At 38.4% G+C, this 20,904-nt stretch overlaps 1 protein-coding gene across 1 annotated transcript in view; it reads right to left on the minus strand.

Moving 5' to 3' along the window:
• Positions 1–20,904, minus strand: part of rngtt (RNA guanylyltransferase and 5'-phosphatase) — a 95,805-nt gene that overhangs the window by 6,322 nt on the left and 68,579 nt on the right. Inside the window, exons 12-13 of the mRNA XM_048250386.1 lie at positions 12,609–12,677; positions 2,560–2,660 (exon numbers count right to left, since the gene is read on the minus strand). Of these exons, the coding sequence (XP_048106343.1) occupies positions 2,560–2,660; positions 12,609–12,677 (170 nt within the window). The remainder of the gene's footprint in view (positions 1–2,559; positions 2,661–12,608; positions 12,678–20,904) is intronic.

Raw genomic sequence — 20,904 nt, forward strand, 5'->3', positions numbered from 1 at the left:
TAAAAGTGTGCACCAATCAAACAAGCAGCTAGTAATCATGCTAATGTATGAACGTTTCCATTTTAACCATTAGGCTGAATGCTCTTGCTCAATGGAATGCTGAGCATGGTTCTGTATACTCCCTGGAAAGATGGCAAGATGACAAATGGCCATAGACATATGCAACAAAACATGAAGATGGACTGAGTGTGGCATATGTGAAATGGCAGACATAAAAGAATACATCCATGGCACAAACATAGAATAGCTTAGGGATATAGCTAATGTGCTTCATGTACATCGTTCTCCTGTGTATTTGACCGTGCTTCTGTGTGTGTGTGTGTGTGTGTGTGTGTGTGTGTAGGGAGGGAGGACACCCAGGTATGATGGTGCCAGATGGGTGTGTAGCAGTGCATTGTGTGTGTGTGTGTGTGTGTATCAGAGAAAGTGCTGCAGGCGACATAAGGCTCTGGGTCTGAGTCCTGCTTAGGAGCTGATAACGCTGCAGTGGGTCTGCTGCCTAGGGGCAGCTGTTTTCACAGTTTACAAACCAAAAGCCATCAGCACCTGGCAGAAAGCTACAGAAATGACTGGAGGGAGAGGAATAAGAATTCTTTAGACATTTCTGATAGCAAATTATTTCTGTGAGGGGACCCAGAAGGACATGTCGCCTTCCAAGGACATAAATTAAAAAGAGCATGATGCCTGGCATTGGAAAGTTAGCAGAACTATGCTGGCCTTCATGCTAATGAATCATATCTTATTCAATTATGAAGTCTATGGGAAGAATGAATACAAGATGGGATCATTCTGTATCACAAAAATACAACGACTGAGCTTCGCTGCATGTGTCTAGCTACATTTAAACGGTTCACTATTGGAAGATCATACTTTAAGTCTCAAAGCAACACGTCACACTTGTCTTCACTCTCAAGTTTCTCCAGAGCTTACTGAATATAATGGATAAGGTTATGGGCATCCAGATCTAAAGATGTGGAGCAGGGGTCCTTGTCAGTGTGTGGGCAGCACAGCAAGCACTTCTTTAACTTTTCCTGTCTGTGAGAGACAGTCTCATCCTGCTATCAAAACCTCCCGCACTGCTTTATGTTCAGTGAAAAAGGAATTTGAATCATAGTGCAAAAAGGGTAAGAGAGAAATACTAGAAAAAAAAACCTTGAAAAGGAACTATTTTAACTAATCTGAGTGGTGGAGAAGCAGGAGCTAGTTGGCAAGCTTTGCTGAGTTGCTATGGTTGTGATGGGCCATATTATATTATATCAAGTCAGTCTCTGATGTAGGGCATACAAGCAGACCAAGCAGGCTTAGAAGGCAAGCAGGATATACTAAAATGAACATAACAGGCAATACTGATAGCAGAGCACAGCATTGTCCTGAAATGATTTTCTTGATTTCTTTCTTGGTTTTAAATATGTTCCCATCAATAGCTCTGACTCAGATTGGCTCTGAATGACATGAGAAGTAAACGATGGCTCTTCATAATGCTGCAAGAATCTTCACTGGTCATCCCAAAGTTTGGAGGTCACTGACTGCCGGGGGGAAATGGATGGCCACTTGCAATATCTCCCATATCACTCTACTAGTAGTTCATTTTTACCCCAAAATACTGAAGTTTTACTTGCACAAATAACTTTTTTCTCGGCAGCAGCCTAAAAATGGCACGAAAATCATTATAAAAATATATTTTGAAGAAATATCTTATTGTTTTGACATATAATATGATCAACATAATCTTTATATAATCCACTACATGCTGGGGTCTTGTTCATATGGATTTATTTCCGGTGTCTATACATGATCCTTTTCTTATTAGCCGGGTAGCATCTTGACAAGATTTGCCCAATTAACTGAAGTCCTGGTGTTGGTTTAAATGTGTAGGGATATTTCATAGTCCTGAAAGATGACAGAATATGGTCTGTTATATATGGAGCAGCATGTAGAAGAAGGAATCATTAGATGTACAAGATGAGACCTTGACAAGCTCCTACAGTGCAGTGCAGTATCATGCAAAAAAAAAAAAAAAAAAAAAACTGGTATCACTCTTAGGTCTTGACAAAGCCAGAAACCAACAAGTAAAATATCCGACAAAAAAAGAAAGACATACAATCTAAACTAGTCATACACAAACATACAAGTGTACCAAGATTTCATGAGCAGGAAAGGACCACAGTGACTTTCAGAAACACCAATTCACATCATAACTTGTGTGAATAGGGTAAGGGGTAATTGATTTTTGCTATTTTTGTCCTATATAATGTAGCTTTTTCCCTGCTTATTTTTGATAACATATCTATGTTATTCATGATGTTAATAGCTGAATTGATGCAAATATCACTTATAACCTGTTACTCTGTACTGAGCTCACATAAGGGATTTCTAGAGTATGAGGAACCCTAAGGATGGCACTGACTAAAAATACATTTGTATTTAAAAAAGAAACATGCTTCAAAGTGAGCACATTCACGCTCTGTGTGTGGTCTGATGTTCAACTCCTCCAGCATGACAAGTAGGCTGTGTGTGTGTCATAAAGTGTTGGAAGCTTCCCCTGTGATTGTGACTCACCCCTCACCACCAACTTTGGTGATTTTCAGACGAAAGTCAACTGAGTTATGACTTGGGGGCTTCCACTTCAGAATGTCATCACATCTACCGGGCTTGTACTTCTGAGGACAACAGAAAAGACAGAAGAGGCAAGACGTCAGATCTGAAATTACACTTGAAGGTAGTTTTTAACACATAAATATCCCTGAGAGATTGGATTACAGTTTAACATCTGAATGAGAGACAAATTTAGTCTCTCCCCTCTGTGAATCTGCAACTGTGGTTAGAAATGCAATATCCCATTTCTTCCAGTATGACAAAAAGAAAAAGAATTGTCTGCTGAAGGGCAACAGATCTAGCTGCGATGGGTGTGACATTTACAACTCAGACAGACTTAAATACATTGGCTTTTGGTAGATCCACAAATTCTTCTGTGTAAATAAAAAAAGAGAAGTCATGTTATATCCCCTGTAACTTAGCAACAGCACAAGGACTGACTGCTCTTAAAGGAATACAACACATTTTCTGCACGCTGAACACTCCTCAAGTCCTTTAGGTGTGCACTGGAGGCAAAGATAGCCATTTCCTTACAAGAGCATGTATATATTGATGGGAAAGTTACCACCATATGTATGGGTGAAGAATCTCAAGTTCTGATTTGAAGTGTCGTGTATAGGTTAATGGGTTCCAGAACAATGTTACTGTAGCTTCACCCAAATTGGCCCAAAAGCATTCAGTATCATAATACCTAGGCCCTCCTTACGTGAATGCTATTTATTTAGATTCTAGGCTCCATTTTTGATCAAATCAATGATAAATCAATATGCTGTTTTGACCACAGCATTAAGTCTCTCCCTCCTGATATCTACAGGTTTTTCCTGTCCATCTAATGCATGCAAGCCTAAAATATCCAACCTCACACCTTTGTCCATTTGCACAGTCAAGGCAAAAGCATACTCGTCACACAAGACTTAAGACTGAAAAATAAAAAAAACTAAATATATACACTGCTCAAACAAAAATTAAAGGAACACTTTGAAAACACATCAGATCTCAATGGGGGAAAAAACTCATGCTGGATATCTATACTGATATGCACAGGGTAATGTGTACTGGGTAAAGGATGCCACATTATTTTTTGGTAATGAAAATGATCAACCTACAGAGGGCTGAATTCAAAGACCCCCACGAAAATCAATGAAAAAAGTGAAAAAATGATGCGACAAGCAAGTCCATTTTGCCTAAATTTCATTGCAGCAACTCAAAATGGTACTTAGTAGTTCGTATGGACCCCACATGCTTGACAATGAGACGGCGGATGGTGTCCTGGGGGTCTGCTCCCAGATGTGGACACGGCCATCATTGAGCTCCTTGACAGTCTGTGGTGCAACCTGCCGGTGTTGGATGGACCAAAACACAATATCCAAGAGGTGTTCTACTGGATTTAAGTCAGGGGAGTGTGGGGGACAGTGAATGGTATCAATTCCTTCATCCTCCAGGAACTGCCTGCACACTCTCGGCACATGTGGCTGGCCATTGTTGTGCACCAGGGGGAACCCAGGGGCCTCTGCACCAGTACAGGGTCAGACAATGGGTCTGAAGATTCATCCCGATGCCTAAGAGCAGTGAAGGTGCCATTGTCTTGCCCATAGTGGTCTGTGCGTCCCTCCAAAGGTATGCCTCCCCAGACCATCACTGACCCACCACCAAATCGGTCATGCTGAATGATGTTGCAGGGAGCATAACATTCTCCACAACATGTCCAGACCCTTTCACGTCTGTCACATGTGCTCAGGGTGAACCTGCTCTCATCTGTGAAAAGCACAGGGCGCCAATGGCGGACCTGCTAATTTTGTATTCTATGGCAAATGGCAATTGAGGTCCACAGTGCTGGGCAGTGAGCACAGGTCCCTCTAGAGGCCATCGGGCCCTCAGGCCACCCTTATGAAGTCTGTTTCTGACAGTGTGGTCAGAGATATTCACACAAGCGGCCTGCTGGAGGTCATTTTGTAGGGCTTTGGCAGGGCTCCTACTGTTCCTCCTTGCACAAAGGAGCAGATTATGGTCCTGCTGCTGGGTATAGGATCTTCTACCACACTGCCCAGCTCTCTTAGAGCAACTGCCTGTCTCCAGGAATCTCCTTTTGAGACTGCGCTGGGAGACACAGAAGTCTTGGCAATGGAACGTATTGGTGTGCCATTCTGGAGGAGTTGGACTACCTGTGCAACCTTTGTAGGCTCCAGGTACTGGCTTATGCTACCAGTAGTGACACTGACCCTACCCAAATGGGAAACTTGTGAAAAATCACTCAAGAAGGATAAAGATGGAAAAATTATCAGTTGCCACCACCTGTAAAACCATTCCTGTTTTGGGGGTCGTCTCATCGTTGCCCCTCTAGTGCACCTGTTGTTAACTTTGATGACACCAAAGCAGGTGAAACTGATTCACAACCACCTCTGTTACGTAACTGGCCAGACCAATAGCTTACAAGTTTGATAAACTTGATGCTATACTCCTATGAAAAAGTGTTCCCTTATTTATTTTGAGCAGTATATATATATATATATATATATATATATATATATATATATATATATATATATATATATATATTCTCATATATTCAATCCGACAGAAGTACTTCTGGATTTTCATGACGTGAATGATAACTGACATGACAATGGAAAACAGCTCAAAATGAGGTGATTTAACACTCCAGTAACCCCTTGTAAATGTGTTTGATGAAAGTGCAATTGAGCGGCACCTAGAAAGGGAATGGATATAGCTCATGAATCCTGAAAGAAGATGAAGGACATCCATTGTGTGACAGACACGACATAGAACTGTTGGGTTTCAAATTCTTTTATGAGCTGTCCACATTTTGTCAGACTAAAATGTCAGAAATGGCAAGGCTGTGGTCTTTTTGGGTTGGCACATTTGACTGGAACATTTTTTTTTGTCGGAGTGACCATGCCCATATCAGTGGAAGTGGACAGAAAGAGTACAAGCTATCCTCGCTGCCTGTGCATACTGAGTGTAGGCGATGGCCTTCACACTCTTTTAAGCCACTTCTATTACACACAAACAAAAATCAGCCAGGGAGCATTTATACATACAAAACACAGAAAGCACAAGGTCTCTGTGTTCAGTACATCTTTTCATCAGCAGGAGGTAGGTGTGTAAAATGCTCTCTTGTTAGCTATGAAAAGCTGTCTCATATTAGGAGGGAGGCTGTTTCGTTTGAATAGCAGTTACATGAAGAGGGTACAAATGATGCAATTTGTACCCATAAAGCATAAGGTGACAGGACAGAAGACCATATTTTTAGAATGTGCTTATTACAGTGCATGAAATTGCACTGTTCTGTCATCCGAAGTAGTCGTCTTCTTTTTATTATTCTTCTAAACAAAATTCCTGCGTCTAATTTAGCTTCAACCGTTTAATGTAGAAACTTTGTTCAAACTTTGTAACGTAGGACTTAAAAAGGACACTTAAGCAATGTATTTGCCAGCTGCTCAACTAGGCCCCCTCAAAGAGCCAGTTCCGTCCTTGCTGAGATTCCTTCCCTGCTCATCAAACAAGTTGATTGGCTGTATGGCTTGGTGCAAGAGACAGGAATGTGTGGAACACCAAACTTTTTTAGCATACCCTTCCCTTGAGAATGGCTAAAACATGTATAGCCATATATGTATAATAGCCTTCATAGCTATACAAGAACATAACCAATTGGCAGATAAAAACATCACAGAGCCACACAGAGCCATACTTTTTTTCCAGAAATTTCTTTGGCAATCTTCATTAAATACCCAGGTAAATTTCCATTTTTATAAAACGTGTTTCTTTTTAGATTAGGAAAAGGTTTCAATAGCTGGTCTGTAACCAGGATTTCCCGATTTCATATCTGTTTATCATGAGAGTAATTAGAAGATCTGGAGGTAATGACATTTTTGTTGTTTCCGCGTAGTAGCCTACTGATAAATCCTCAGATGAAAGTGTGTCACACTGGATCGGAACATGGTGAATATCATAGCTGCAGTTACATTTTGTGAGCTATACTAAAAACAACGTTGAGTATTTTAGTAAGAAAATTGGGTGAGTGAAGTTCTTCAAATAATACACAAAGATCACCATCTGGACACATTGCTCATTCGTCATCCAACCATCTGTACTGTTGACATTCATTAGTTATCTGACTATCTGACCAATGCTGAAATTTCCATTATCTGTCTCCACATGACAAAATATCCAACACATCTATTTCAGAGTTCATGAAATTCAAAAAAGACGTCTCTAGCCAGGGTCATGGAGTGCTTTGCAGGGATCATGCAGGAGCCTAAGTTGAAAGGAACTGGTGTAAACACGCATGTCTCGATGTTTATGAGTCAAGACTAAGAAACAGCAATGGTTGCCATCAGATCGATCTATTGATGAACGGATTGTTACACTGCTATTCCATTGCACACAATAATATTAACATCAATAGTGATACAAAATAGATAATCTACACAATATATAAAACAAACATAAGACAACAAAATATATAAACAAAAAAACATTTTTTTATGAATCAGCAAAAAGTTAATTTAGGCCTGGATACTGGAAACTCATAGAACATTGTAGAATGAACTAACCTGGATGACTGATGTAAGACATTTTCCTTGCAATGTTGCTTGGTTTTGATGTGGGCAATTGGGTAAACAAAGGACAGTCCCTGATCCCTGCTACCATTCACAATCACTATATGAACCGATGAAGGAAATGTTCTTGACTATTAAGGGACAGATGGTATGTGTGAGGAGCGCTCTAGCTAACAGCACATACATGTTGTCTTCTATGGACATTAACTATATCTTCAAAGAAAGAAAGAGAGAAAGAAACACTCCACAAGCCAATTTCTCTTCATTGTAACAAGGCATAGGACTCTACACAGGGGAACACCAGCTGGCTCTGGGCTTTCAGTCTTTGCTGCTGGATGTGTGCAATTCTTCTGACAGGCTAAGGGGAGCCTGACAGTGATATTTATTTGTAGGTGATATCTGACAGGATCTAGACAGGTATATTATTATGGCCCAGAGGGACGAGTGTGCTCCTAATTGTCCAACATATGTCAGCAGTTCTGTCTAACACTGCCAGGTAATGATGTATGGATTGTGCAACACTCCCATTTACCAACAAAATCTACCGTGCTCAGCATACCCAGGCATAATTCGCTTTCAGAGATGGCATAAGTACACACTATCCATAATCAAGTAGAAGTACAGATACTTGTGTAAAAAAGTACTGATTCAAGTTCTTCATTCAATTAAAAAGAGCAGATTATATGTACTATGGTTATATTAAAGTAAAAAGTATCCTAGCCTTTTTGAGGGATTGTTTTACCATCTGTTTCTGTAAAAAAAAAGACTGTAGCCTAAACAGATACGTTTATTCAATTTTAACAACCGTAATCCCTTAACACCTTTTCACTGTTCCTAAAAATACCAAATGAGCTTCTTGCCTTGTACCAAGCCAAGGATAAAGTTGCTGAGAAACAAAGATTTTGTTTCAGGTAAGATTGCTGGCAGAATGAGACTAGTCAATGATAAACGACACAACATTTTGTAATCTGTAGGCCTACATGTCCGGATAAAGGACTAGATTTGAGAAAGAAGTTTTCTGTTATCATTTAACCATTGTTTTGGCACTCCACTTTCTTTGGTGCCCCAGAATATGTTGCAAAGGCTACCCCCTTTTTGTGCCACTATTATTGTCCCATCCATTTAGTTTAAAATTGATCCTGATGTTGGGAAGGCACGCAATGACATGATATAAAAATAATTTATAACTCCCTTCAAATGCATTAACACAAAAGTAACAAGCCTTTTTTTTTTGAAAATGTATGAAGTAAAAAGTACATAGGCAAACGTTTGCGCTTCGTTTCCATGGAAGTTTGAGGTAGTTCTCCATGAATAGGCTGGAAGTTGGATGGAGGGTTAATGTTGAGATAGAATGTTTACACAAAATTGTTCAATTTATCTTTTTAGATAATACATATTCGCTGCGAATGTTAAACTTGTTTAACATTAGTACTCAAGTACAATTACCTGAAAATGATACTTAAGTACAGGCTCTCAAAAAGCGATGTCAAAAAGTCCAATAAACTGAATCTGTCTGATTATTCAGATCATTATTCAGAACTGACAAGCAATGCCAGAGTATCAGACATTAAATGAAGCTCCCAATATGCGCTCTGTATTTAAAATACAGTAAATGATTGCATCACATCAAGACAAAAATGAGCTATTAGACAATAAGCAGAAATCAATGGGACTTGGAAACAGGCTAGAAAACAGCATCATTGCTGCTGCATCTGAAGATTAAAGCCACAGGAAATGAGTATGTGATATTAATAGCCTAAGTGACACATGAATTAGCACCCTGGAAAGGGACATTAATAGGTCTAATCTGTCAATGGAGTATGCCATCCTCTATCTGTATCTCTTTGTACCAACTGTAAGGTTGGTTGGTTTCACCATTCAGCCAACTACAATATAGTTGAAGAGCACAGCAGTAACTATATTGTGATTATTTGTAGTAAACAATTCTCAGTGCACATGACTATATACTTTACTGTCCCTAAAACACAACACATAGTTAAGACAAACCATACTGTTCAGACCAAAGGTTTCACTACAGGCTTTTTGAAAACATCCAATAAAGATAATCTGTTATGGTCATAACCGATAATTTCTTGCGTCATAAATCAAACGCATCTGAGATAAAATTATTCATTAATTCTACATCACTATAATTGAACTCCACCTTCCTCCAGATATGATGGTGTAATATTAGGTAACACTTTAATTCATAATTTATGTATTACCTCATTCCTTAACCCATTCGCGCCGGATGCTGCACAACGCAACATTCCATCTCCCGCCGGTTGATGCATAGCGCAACATTGAATCTCCCGCTGGTTGCTGCGTAGCGCAGCATGCTTTTTATTTTATGTTTCTAGGTGCTACAGAGGCTTAGATAATAAGGTTTTGGTAGACGTTGACAGTTCTTAGTATTTTTTTCAGAAAACCCTCAGGAAATAAGGTTATTTAGTTTAGAATGCCATAGGATTCTATAGGCGTTTTTAGCAGGCATTTTAGGATTAAATGGGTTAATATCTCATGAATCATCAGGAATTGACATGAGTTCATAGTCTGTCATTTGTGACCTCGTTGATGAACAACACATAATTTAAAACATTAGGTACAGTGAGCACATCATTATAAATTATGATTTATTAAGCATGATCATGATTATTTCTTTTTCTGCCAAAAATGTGGTCATCACTGCTCAAATTCTGATTCGAACACAACTTGTGCAGTTATCTAAACAAATGTCATTATTCACAACGTTAGTTGAGGGGCCACAGACATGATGAACTCATGAGCAATTAACCTTAAATTCGTGTAATCATGATGATCATGCTTAAGAAATCATAAATCATAATGATGTACCCACTGTACCTAATGCTTTGGTTGATGTGTTGTTCATGCATGAGGTCATGAATGAGAGACTATGAACTCATCTCAATTCCTGATGATTCATAAGATATAAGGGAATGAGGTAATGCGTAAATTGTGAATCAATTAATGCATAAATTCATGATAATTCATGCACCCTAACCGTAAAGTGTTACCCAATATTATGATGACCACAAACCGAAGCCAACCGGAATTGGCCGATTTTCACATGATCGGTCATGACCGGCGATCGGCTGGTTAGTCTGAGACATGCCGATTTTATGCCAGTCAAAGCACTCGCACGCCGCACTTGAAACAACATCACCCAGCTGAGTTTGCAAAGTTTGAAGTAGCTAGCCAAGGCCAGCACTCAGGGTTGGATGTAAATAGAAAGCACTACCAAGTTTTTCTATGCGCAGAAAGCGAACTAACATGTCACTTACACACAACGCTCATCAACACCCGTCCCTGCCCCCTTTACAACACAAATTGCGTGCCCACAGCGCAGTTGAAAGGAGTTAACCCATTGCAACATTAAAAAGAATCAAAGTTTAGTGATGCACGTAGACTAGGGCTATGACTTAATACCCTAGTCTAGCAGATTGAGAAGTGGGTGTCGTGAAAGTAAGCACATGTTATTAGAAAGGCAAACAAAGGTTAAAGTTGCTTTTGAACTTACGCTCTGAATACTGAATCAGCTGTCTCTGAAAGTTTCTATAATTGACGCATTTAACCGGAATTTGGATTACACCTGCTTTTAACAGGCAGAAGTTTTTCACCGCAAAACAGCCAGGCGCTGTTTTCATACATATACGGAGTACCTAATCAATCACTATTAGCACTTCTCTTCCCCTGTGCGTAATACTCCCACTTGTCCCTCACCCTCCCATAAATGCTTATGCATCAATGCATATGAACATATGTTCCATGGCAGCATGTTCAAATGCATCATGAAAATTGTTTTTGTATTTTTAGTTGGATGTGAGAAGAAAAAAATGTTTGTTCCATAACACAGGGTATTTAGTAGTGTGTGAATGTCCCACACTGGGGGAAGCATTATAGTTTGATACCTACTGCAGTTGAAGTTAGAATGGAAGAAGAATCTGTCTGTTACATTTTTTTAACAGCCATTCCATTATTGAAAAGTTGATTACATTTCTATATTAAATGTTCTATTAAAGATAGAAAATAAATCTTTGTATGTGCTGTAAAGTGGTTAGAAGAAATGAAATCGGAATCGGCTAAAATCGGTATTGGCAGGGTTCCAGGGCAGATCTATCATAACTGGAAAAATGAACCTTGATGGTGGACCTAACTATGCCATTTGTTCATTTTCCATATATATCTTTTTAAAAGTTATTCAGAAATAGACCCTGTATGATCTAAAAATCCTGTAATTGTAACCAAAAAGCATGTCTGGGGTGATTTACGAGATGTCCGTCTGCACACTATCTAAAAACAAAGTGTGTACTTCTGGTTCTGGTTACAGGCACTAGACTTGTTTTAGCTGTGTTATAATGAACAATCTCATGGGTGGGGGCATGTGATCCAGCTGGTACAGTAATTACCTGTAAAATATGACATTCAGCACCCATAGGAAAGGAGTTGAATAGGGGTATAAATAGTTCCAAATGGAGCTTTTCAAAATACATCCCTAACATCAAAAATATGTAACATATTTGCAAAAACAGAAAAATGAGTATAGCTTTGAAGGTAAGCAATGTAAAATGCAATTTGTCATATACTGAATTAACTTTTAATATTGATATTAATATGCAAGAGACAAGAGACAAAGTTAATTATGTCTCCTTTTTCTTCTATACTTTAAGTATAATTTAAGCTTTAAGGCTTCTGTTACACACACACACACACACCAGTGAGTTAGGTTACGGTCACTGCAACAGCTACGTACACACATGCTTAAGTGCATGCATATCCAGACCTGGGGTTGGTGGGTTTTGATAAGATTTTATCGATGAGGAATCCTTAATGAATCCTCCTTATCAGTTTGAATTCTTGACCAATCTTTTATTGGTTCCTTTATTAAACCAACACCCTTAGAGATACACTGGCCTGTAAAGCAGTGAATCTGCAATCATAAATCCATTTTCCTTTAATGTGCTGGACATTTTCCAAGGACGGTTCCGTCTCACACTCTCTCCACAAAAGACCGTAATAGCAGCATTTCATGAGATGGGAGCAATAAAGAATAACAGGAAAATAAATATTTAAATGAATACAAGAATCAACTGTGGGAACCCATCAGACAGCATTTCTCAGATGGAAAAAAAAATACATTTTCAAACTCTGCACAAAGCCATCAAGTCCCAGTCAGAGGGGTCACGATCAAGACAAGATTGTCCAATCAGTGGGCATGGTGGAGCAGCAATAACTTCACCGACTCACAATTGGTTGACCAGAGTTTGATTTCCGCCACTGCGAGTCCATTTTGCTTCAGATAAAATTGTGTACTGAATATCAGTCAACTTCTACGTTAGTTATGGAGAATGGACAAAAGAAAGCAATGTACTTGAGCAATAGTAACTATGACATGACGCAGCAGCTCAGACTCACCCCCATAGGCTGGAAGATAAGACCATCCGTTTCATGGCTAACCTGGGCAGTGAAGCTCCCCTCCAGAAGCTGAAAGAGAATGAGAACATACATATGACAAAATACACATGTAACTTGAAGAGGAATACCATAGTTTTGATGCTCTCCATTTATGTGCATTGCTTATGAAGGTGAGGTCATTGAAGCTGACCAATAACTGGGCTACTCGTACAATACCAGGAAAGAGACCTCCGTTGAACATTCTGCTATTACTAACTAAACTTTATGTCAGTAGCCAGTGAACAAAAAAGACTGATGACTGTCCATTTCTATATAACAATCCTTTTGTTTTCCACAAGAAGAATTTTAAAAGGGAGTACTTTAGGAAGTGGTAAGTATCTTACCGAGCCTCACTCTTAAGAGGTATGAGGACATAAGCAATATTGAGCTGGAACCAGGGTTCGAATTAGATTGTAATCAGTTATCCTTTTGCCAACAGCCTGAAAATCCCCTTTTCAGAATAGAGCCCAAAGCTGGTGCATGTAAAAAAATGTAACTGGATGTACCTAATCCATTGTCAATACGGGTTTACACCATCAAGTAATTTCCTATATAATTTATTATTTAGATGGCTTCTTCTGCATAAAAAATGCATAATCAAAAACATAATCATAATTGATGCTCTTGTTGTTGGGCAATTCCATGGAAAAGGACATTTTTTGTAACATCCATAACACCAATAAAATGTGATGGTATGGTATGATGTGAATGATTACATGAAATTTGAGCATTTGCTATTTTTGGCTGAAGAATGTACATGAGAAACAATGCACAAAAAATGAATCATACAAATGCCAAGGCATTTCACTGGCGTTATGGATGTGACAAAAAGTCCATTTTCCATGGAATTGCCCTATTGTTCAGGGTAACATGGTTACATTTAAACTAAGAAATAGTCGTGAACTATTTTTCAAACAGCTTTTCCTAGGGTATGTCTAAACTTTTGGAGGAAGAAACTTGTTGCTAAGGAAATTTTCTTTGGACAACATTCAAGACAAGATTATAAAATGGTGAATACATCATAAACACCAAACGAGGTAGACTACTATATAACACACTTCAGTTAACAAGGGCAAGGTTAAGATGTTACATTTAGGGATATTTTGGTCACTATAACCGTGAGGTTAAATTGTCAGTTTTCGGTATTATCGCGGTATTTTTAAAAGTGTGTTCAATATGTTCAGAAAGCACTGATAGGCCCACACAAGCTGAAATAGTTTCAAAAAGTGTCCCGTTCACTTTTTCCTTGGTCATGTTTAATTGGCTATGTGCTTATAGCTTAACTTAACCTACCATGACTTGGAGTTTGCTATTTCTGTTATTTGGATCCAATGAGTGAGACCAAAATAAGTGTTTGAAATAAAACTGTAGGCTACTGTATTCTCCTGACAACGTGAGTGGAATGGATTTAATGTGGACGCAAATATAAAAAGACGCAGAGTGGCTACATGATGCAGTGCACATTTTGTGGTGAAAATGTTCCGCCTTTTAAAATGAGGTGTAGCCTAATCCCAATTGCAGTTAAATCCATCAATTAGACAACAGAATCAGTAGGGTACCAGTTTTGTTTCATTGTACCAGGCCTACTGTATGTCAAAAGCAGGCTCGGGTGAAGCTGGGAAGGATTAAACACACAGTTTCCACACTGTGGTAATCAACCGTGATAATTATGACATTTGAAATGTAAACGGTAATTGTTATCGTCAACATTTTTATCGCGGTTTGCCATTGTACCGGTAATCGTTACATCCCTAGTTACATTAATGTTAGTGTTTGTGACAGTAGGCCTGACTTATCTATCAAATAAGATAACAATAATAATAATAATAATAATAATAATAATAATAATAATAATAATAATAAATAATAATAATAACAATACATAATAATAATAATAATAATAAGCTTTATTTGTATAGCACCTTTCATACACAGAATCCAGCCAACAACAGCAAGCATTCACAATAAATTCACTCAAATGCAACTCCCATCAGGAGATTCTGAGGTGGAGTGCATAAATACTCAATCAATATGTTGATTTTGAAAATGAAGGCTTTATGCAAAATCACACATAATCTAAGATGATTAGAAGCATGTTGTTTGGTAATTGCTTTCAAATAGAGGCACATACATGTGTGGACATACAATGTACAGATGCACACAAACGAGGATGAGAAATATGCCACAGTCATAATTCACACAACTACTAAAGGTTGTTTGTGTGGTAAAACTAATCTCTAGTAGACAGGTACAGTTATAATTATGGTAACTTTCAGTAGGAATGAGTTAAGACTGATCTGAAATTTGACACAATAATTCTGGTTTCAGCATGTGGTCTGACAAAGCACTTATCTTTCACAAAATAATAAAATAATAAAACCAGTGATCAGAGGACTGCAGGCACCATTTAAGTCTACCCTCCACCTATTCCTGTCCAAAATTGCACACACGGGGAATAGCAAATTACACTGTACGAAGTACAAGCTAAGTCAGGAATATCAATCAATAAATTCAGGCTGATTATTAAGGCAGGTGTGTGTGCTATGGCTGTGAAGGAGAGAGGAACATCCGAGTCTGTTACTCAGTTGCAGCTGCAGCCTGGGCAGATATTATCAAGTTGTCAACTGCGATCAGCACCCAGATGAATGGTGATGCATTCAAGATGGTGAGGACACAAGCACTTATCAGTATTGTCAGCTGGTGTGATATGTCAAAGGAACTGCCACACACATCTACACAAGATCATTTGACTGGCTACAGCTCTATGATATGCGGATATTAAAGACTAAGTTCTTCATTGCCCAATGGTGCATATTTTTTGACCTGTTGCCAGCATTTCATTAACTGTACATTTTCACTTGCTTCAGTACAGTTTGAATTGCTCAAAAATACCTAATATATTTAGGAAATTTTGGAGGAAAAGAATTCACTCTTTTTGATTATTTTCTTTTATCAGGAAGAAACAGCATACTTCTCCTTTGGGGCTTTCACCATTCTGTAAGAAATATCCAAAACAATTGACCTCAGTTCAATATGGTTGACAGTGGAATGTGACTGACACAAATAGACCCTTTCTTATAGTAGAAAATCCTCATCATAGCCCCAGGATGAATAACCCATAGGGTTCTAGGGGAGAATGAGTGACTAACAGAGAAGTGACTGTCAACATTACAAAAACTCTATTTTCGCTGCAGCATAGATGATGTTTGAATATTATGACAGAAAAATGTATTGGACAGCATGAGTGAGCACTCGCCCTCTCTCTCCTGGAATCATAAAGATCTCCCTGAATCTCAGTTTACATGAAAAGAGGGTTTATATTCTGATTCTAATAATATTTCTGGACACTGCAGTGGCAACAATTTGCGCAACGCAAAAAAAATACTCTGTCTGAGTTTACTTTGACAACGAACAGCATGCAAATTAATATTGCATTACGAAGGAGCACAAACAAATTCGGTCTCCTCAGACTCAGACAGTTTTTGCAAATACAGATTTTACACAATTCTACAGCCATTTTTTTTATTTTTATTATTAAACTCTTCTATTTCACCGCCTCACTAATATGGCTTCTCTTTTTTCTGAAGGGCATGAGATTTTTTGCAATGTTTTGCAATGACTCATTCATATGATGGTGGTGCAAGATGGATAAACAACTCTTCTGAATTGTTATGGCATTACATATGACTGCAGGCATCAACAAATAAGGCCTTGTCTATATGTGGTGGTAATGTTCTGGTATCACTTTCAAGTCCCTTTCAAAAGGCAGCACCATTGGCTGAGACCTCAGAAGCCCATTATGACAATGTCCATAAAAAGACTTCTGCCTAATGTAACAGTGTCTGAGAAATGTGCCCTCAAGAACACCACTCAGTCACTGGCAGCTGATTCTCTTGAGTCTTCTGCTGTGGCTGCAGAGATAACATGGCCTATGTGATTCATGACAAACAGGCTGAGGTGGGTGGTGTGATGCCTCTGACACATCTATCCCTGGCTCAAACACAATCTCCTCCTAACAGAAGGGAGTTAGCTAGGGCTCAAACCTAACACATTCACACATCTCCCTGAATCCATCTTCTGTTCACTCCATGTATTCATGAATACCTCAGAAACAAAACAAACCATGTACTTTTGTGTTGGGAAAAATCTCACCCAGGGGTTTTTCTTCTTCAGTCTTCTCAGCATTTCCTTCTACAGTGTACATGTTTAGTAAAGATCTGTTGGTTTGGGTTTTATAGTCGTACTAATGAATGTTCTGTCTGCACCCAGTAACAGAAAATTACCTGTGGAATACCTGAATGAATACGATTTTAATGAATGCCTTTGTTCCATCTAAGTCTCTGAGCATATGTGTTGATTCCTACAAGAGTCCACTGAATAATACACCTTTCCAAAAATCCATCTCAGATTTTTTTTAACCTTCTCCACAGAAGCTCTTCAGATGATAATCAATAGGATTTTAGTTACTTGTCCTAAGAGAACTGTGCTAACACTGTCTAGTAACCACTGCAGCTAAGAAGCTCTTTACATTTCAGGGTTCATTGTCAACTCTGTTATCATTAATCTATGCAGAATTACCACAGAATTAACAGAGTTGACTTTTCCCATCATGTTGTGGCTTAGCTCGACATCATAACCTCAAACTAGTTACTGCATGATATGTATAAAACCAGAATTTAATGGCTTTTAATCATATTATTGTTTTTTAAAAATTGAGTGAGAGTTTCACTCCAATAACGCAATAATAGAGTTGACGGATAATTAATCTACTGTTAGTGTACATTTTTGTTCAAATTAAAGGGACACCAGACAACATTTTCGTGTTAATTAATCATCTTCATAAGTCGGTATATGGTTAAATGACTCATTACAGGGAGAATGAAGACTCTCTCGCCCGCCCCTACTGTCTGTAGGAAGAATATACCGCTTGCAAGTTCAGTGTATCGTACCCGCCGACCTTCAGTCTTACAAATTCTCAGACATCGCGAGAAGCAGGATCAGTTTACATCCTGCATCCACAGCACAGAGGCAGGCTAACGAAACGCTAGCGATTGTTGCACACGTGTGTATAATGGCAGAGCCGGTGAAGCAGCAGCGAAAAACCCTTGACGGAAGATGCAAAGAAAAGGAAAAGAGCTTCAGACCGAGCGAGGGCTCGCACACGTCCAGATGCTAGGAGGAGTTTCATAGAGAAAAAGCATCAGGCTTGCCTGGTGTTCCTTTAATGAGAGAAGAAGCTTAACATATCTCACTGCCTTTCCAAAATGTCCTGTCAGAGGAATTGACATCTCTCTGTGTAGGCATCTTGCTTCATATTCAAAGTCTGTGTAGATTTTAAGCAGTTTTATAACAGAGTTAACAGAGACGACAAGAACTTTGAGACGGACCAAAATTATGTTGTTGTTTTTTTACTTAAATCTTGCATAATACAGAAAATAGACATTGTATATAACTGATATTATAACAGTAAGTTAATCTCCAAAAAATAGATTGTTAGACTTGATAATATCATGTTTAGTCGAGTTGAATGCATGACTGTAGTCTGAGACAGTCAATAATATAGAAGTAATTTAGTTAATATTTTGTGGATATATTGGGTCTAAAATAAATATAAAGCATTGTTATTGGTGAAAGGGTGTTTTATTAGCATAATTGATCAAAATTGATTCCATAAAGATTTATTTTTTTGATAATAACTAAATCTTTTATCATGGAGATGGTAAATGTACTCTGAATTATAGAATGACCCATATATATATATATTATAATATATTTTCTGATCTGAAGTTATTGCAAAGATCCACTCGAAATGTCAGTCAACACGCCAGGCAATCACACTTTCTAATTTAGTTTGCTGATTTCTACATTGTTAATTACCAATAGCTAAAATTAAAAGATATTCAGCCTAACGTTAGAGCACACTTGTCTGGCTGTAGCCAGATTACAAATGTCTGTAGCCCAATCATGAGCCTAATGATAACATGCCTTCTCTTTTGGCAATGGCAAGTCAAATAGGACAAAATAGGCTAGCCTACAATGCAAAATGTAAAAGAGAACCCAGGGCAATTTGTGTTCACAATGCACAGATAATGCGAATCGTGCCACAGACATCAAAGCTAACCGTGCCGAGACTACCTTCTGAGGTGTTCTCAGTTCGGTTCGCGTTAGAGGGGTCTGTGTTCGGTTGGTGTGTTCACATATGGACAACAAATGCCGAGTCATCTATTTGAGTTCGTTTAGAAGGCTAAAAGGGACCAAGTCTAAAAACACCATCATTGACGTTTTGAAACACTGTTAAAACACTTCAGATTCTTCCATCAAAGAGTTCACTCAGGACAACATAATGGCCATGGTTGACCTGGTCTGAATTTTTGTAGGACTGGTGATGTAGAACTTTTGAACTCATAAAATTGCAATTATGATGCCTATACAGTATAGGGTCTGTTCTATACAGTTGTGGTCATAAGTTACCCATGCTAAGGTTGACTAAAAACAGGAATAAAAAATAATCTTTTGGAAATTGATCTTAATGCCTTAATGAAAAAAAAATGAGGAATAATCTAACCTTTAAGGACTTTGTGAATGAATAATGTATCGTAAATAAATAAATAAATGAATGTTCTTTTACAGGGGGCATAAGTATACACACCCCTATGTTAAATTCCTATAGAGGCAGGCAGATTTTTTATTTTTAAAGGCCAGTTATTTCATGGATCCAGAATACTATGCATTCCTGATAAAGTTCCCTTGGCTTTTGGAATTAAAATAGCCCCACATCATCACATACCCTTCACCATACCTAGAGACTGGCATGGTTTTATTTCAGTTAGCCTAATAGCTGGTTTGATTTGCATTGAGAGATGATCTTATGGAAAGTCTCATTTTTTTTTTAATTAAGGCATTAAGAAAAATTTCCAAATTATGTTTTTTATTCCTCTTTTTAGTCAACTTTAGCATGGGTATGTAAATGAATAAAGCACAACTGTACATCAGCAGCATGGGCTTCCCCTAAGGTTTGCTTTTATACAGCCTCTCCTTCGTCATCAAGTAGAGAAACACAACCAGGACCTTCTGCTGTTGCTGGGCCATTTCACGTCAGCATTTGTCTCATGAGGCTTTGACCATGCAGCGTCCCAGCAAGGGTGGAGTCTTCATTACCTTATTACAACCAGCTAAATGGATGAGTTGCTCTGGGAGTTCAGAGAGCTCCGTGCTGAGTCTGACCGAGGCAGATATGGATTGATGATGGTGAGAGCCGACCTATTGGGAAGTTTTGCCGCCAACACATTACATTACTATTACTAGGTCTCATTTGTGAAGCTGACGTATGAGGAGGCAAATACAGAGTAGGGAGAGAGTCCCTGTAAGCCGTTGACCGTTTCCTTTGAGTATTTGTGTGTGTACTATAATGCAAGTTCATCATATTTTTAACAATTATTAATAATACATTTGCATAATTAACAACATAAACTTAATTCCAATAATAATAGTTAGTAATAATCTTAGGATTGTATTGTAACTGTGCTGTAACTTCTACAAATGCACTGAATCCTGTATTAAAGCTTACATACAGCAATACAACAATGACGTATGTGCCTCAACAGCCAGTGACAGTGGGATAGCTAGCACAATGCCTACTTTGTAGGACATGCTCAGGCCTCTGGCAATTGCAAGCGCAAGTGCTAGTGGTTTTAGAATTTTGCGGCCACTTCCAAAACAGAGACAAGGATGGCAAATCATCAAGAGACCTTGAGAGCCATTGTGAGGTGAAAGTCAAGTTACAGGTAGTGACATCACCTGCTATACCAACTACCTCTTTTGCCCCCACTGTAGAGGACTAATTTGCAATAAATAATGAATATTACTTTTAGAAAAGGTTCTGCATAGATGGACTTGGAATGACCTGACATGGTAGTAGGTATATCTATTGTACATTGATTTGGTAAGGCATGGGCTATTTTAATCACTTTCTACACAGTGATTACACAGTGATTAACACAGTTCTTTTCATCGCAAAGCTATTAAACCACTACTTCACACAGACAGATCACTTGTCACAAGCAGCCCAATGTTACTAATCTGATTAATTAACTGATGGCTAATTCCTTTTTTTAAAAAAAAATTGAACTCTTTTCAACTTCTGAAAGTATTTTGCTCTAGGTAAAGTATTTTAAATGCCATCATGTAAGAAAGGCCTTTGGCTATTGAAAGGAAATGCTATGTGTTCACACCTGATGTGTATGCTTATGGCTCTCCA

This window comes from Alosa alosa, chromosome 8 (assembly GCF_017589495.1).
Source record: "Alosa alosa isolate M-15738 ecotype Scorff River chromosome 8, AALO_Geno_1.1, whole genome shotgun sequence".
Classification (NCBI taxonomy): Eukaryota; Metazoa; Chordata; class Actinopteri; order Clupeiformes; family Clupeidae; genus Alosa; species Alosa alosa.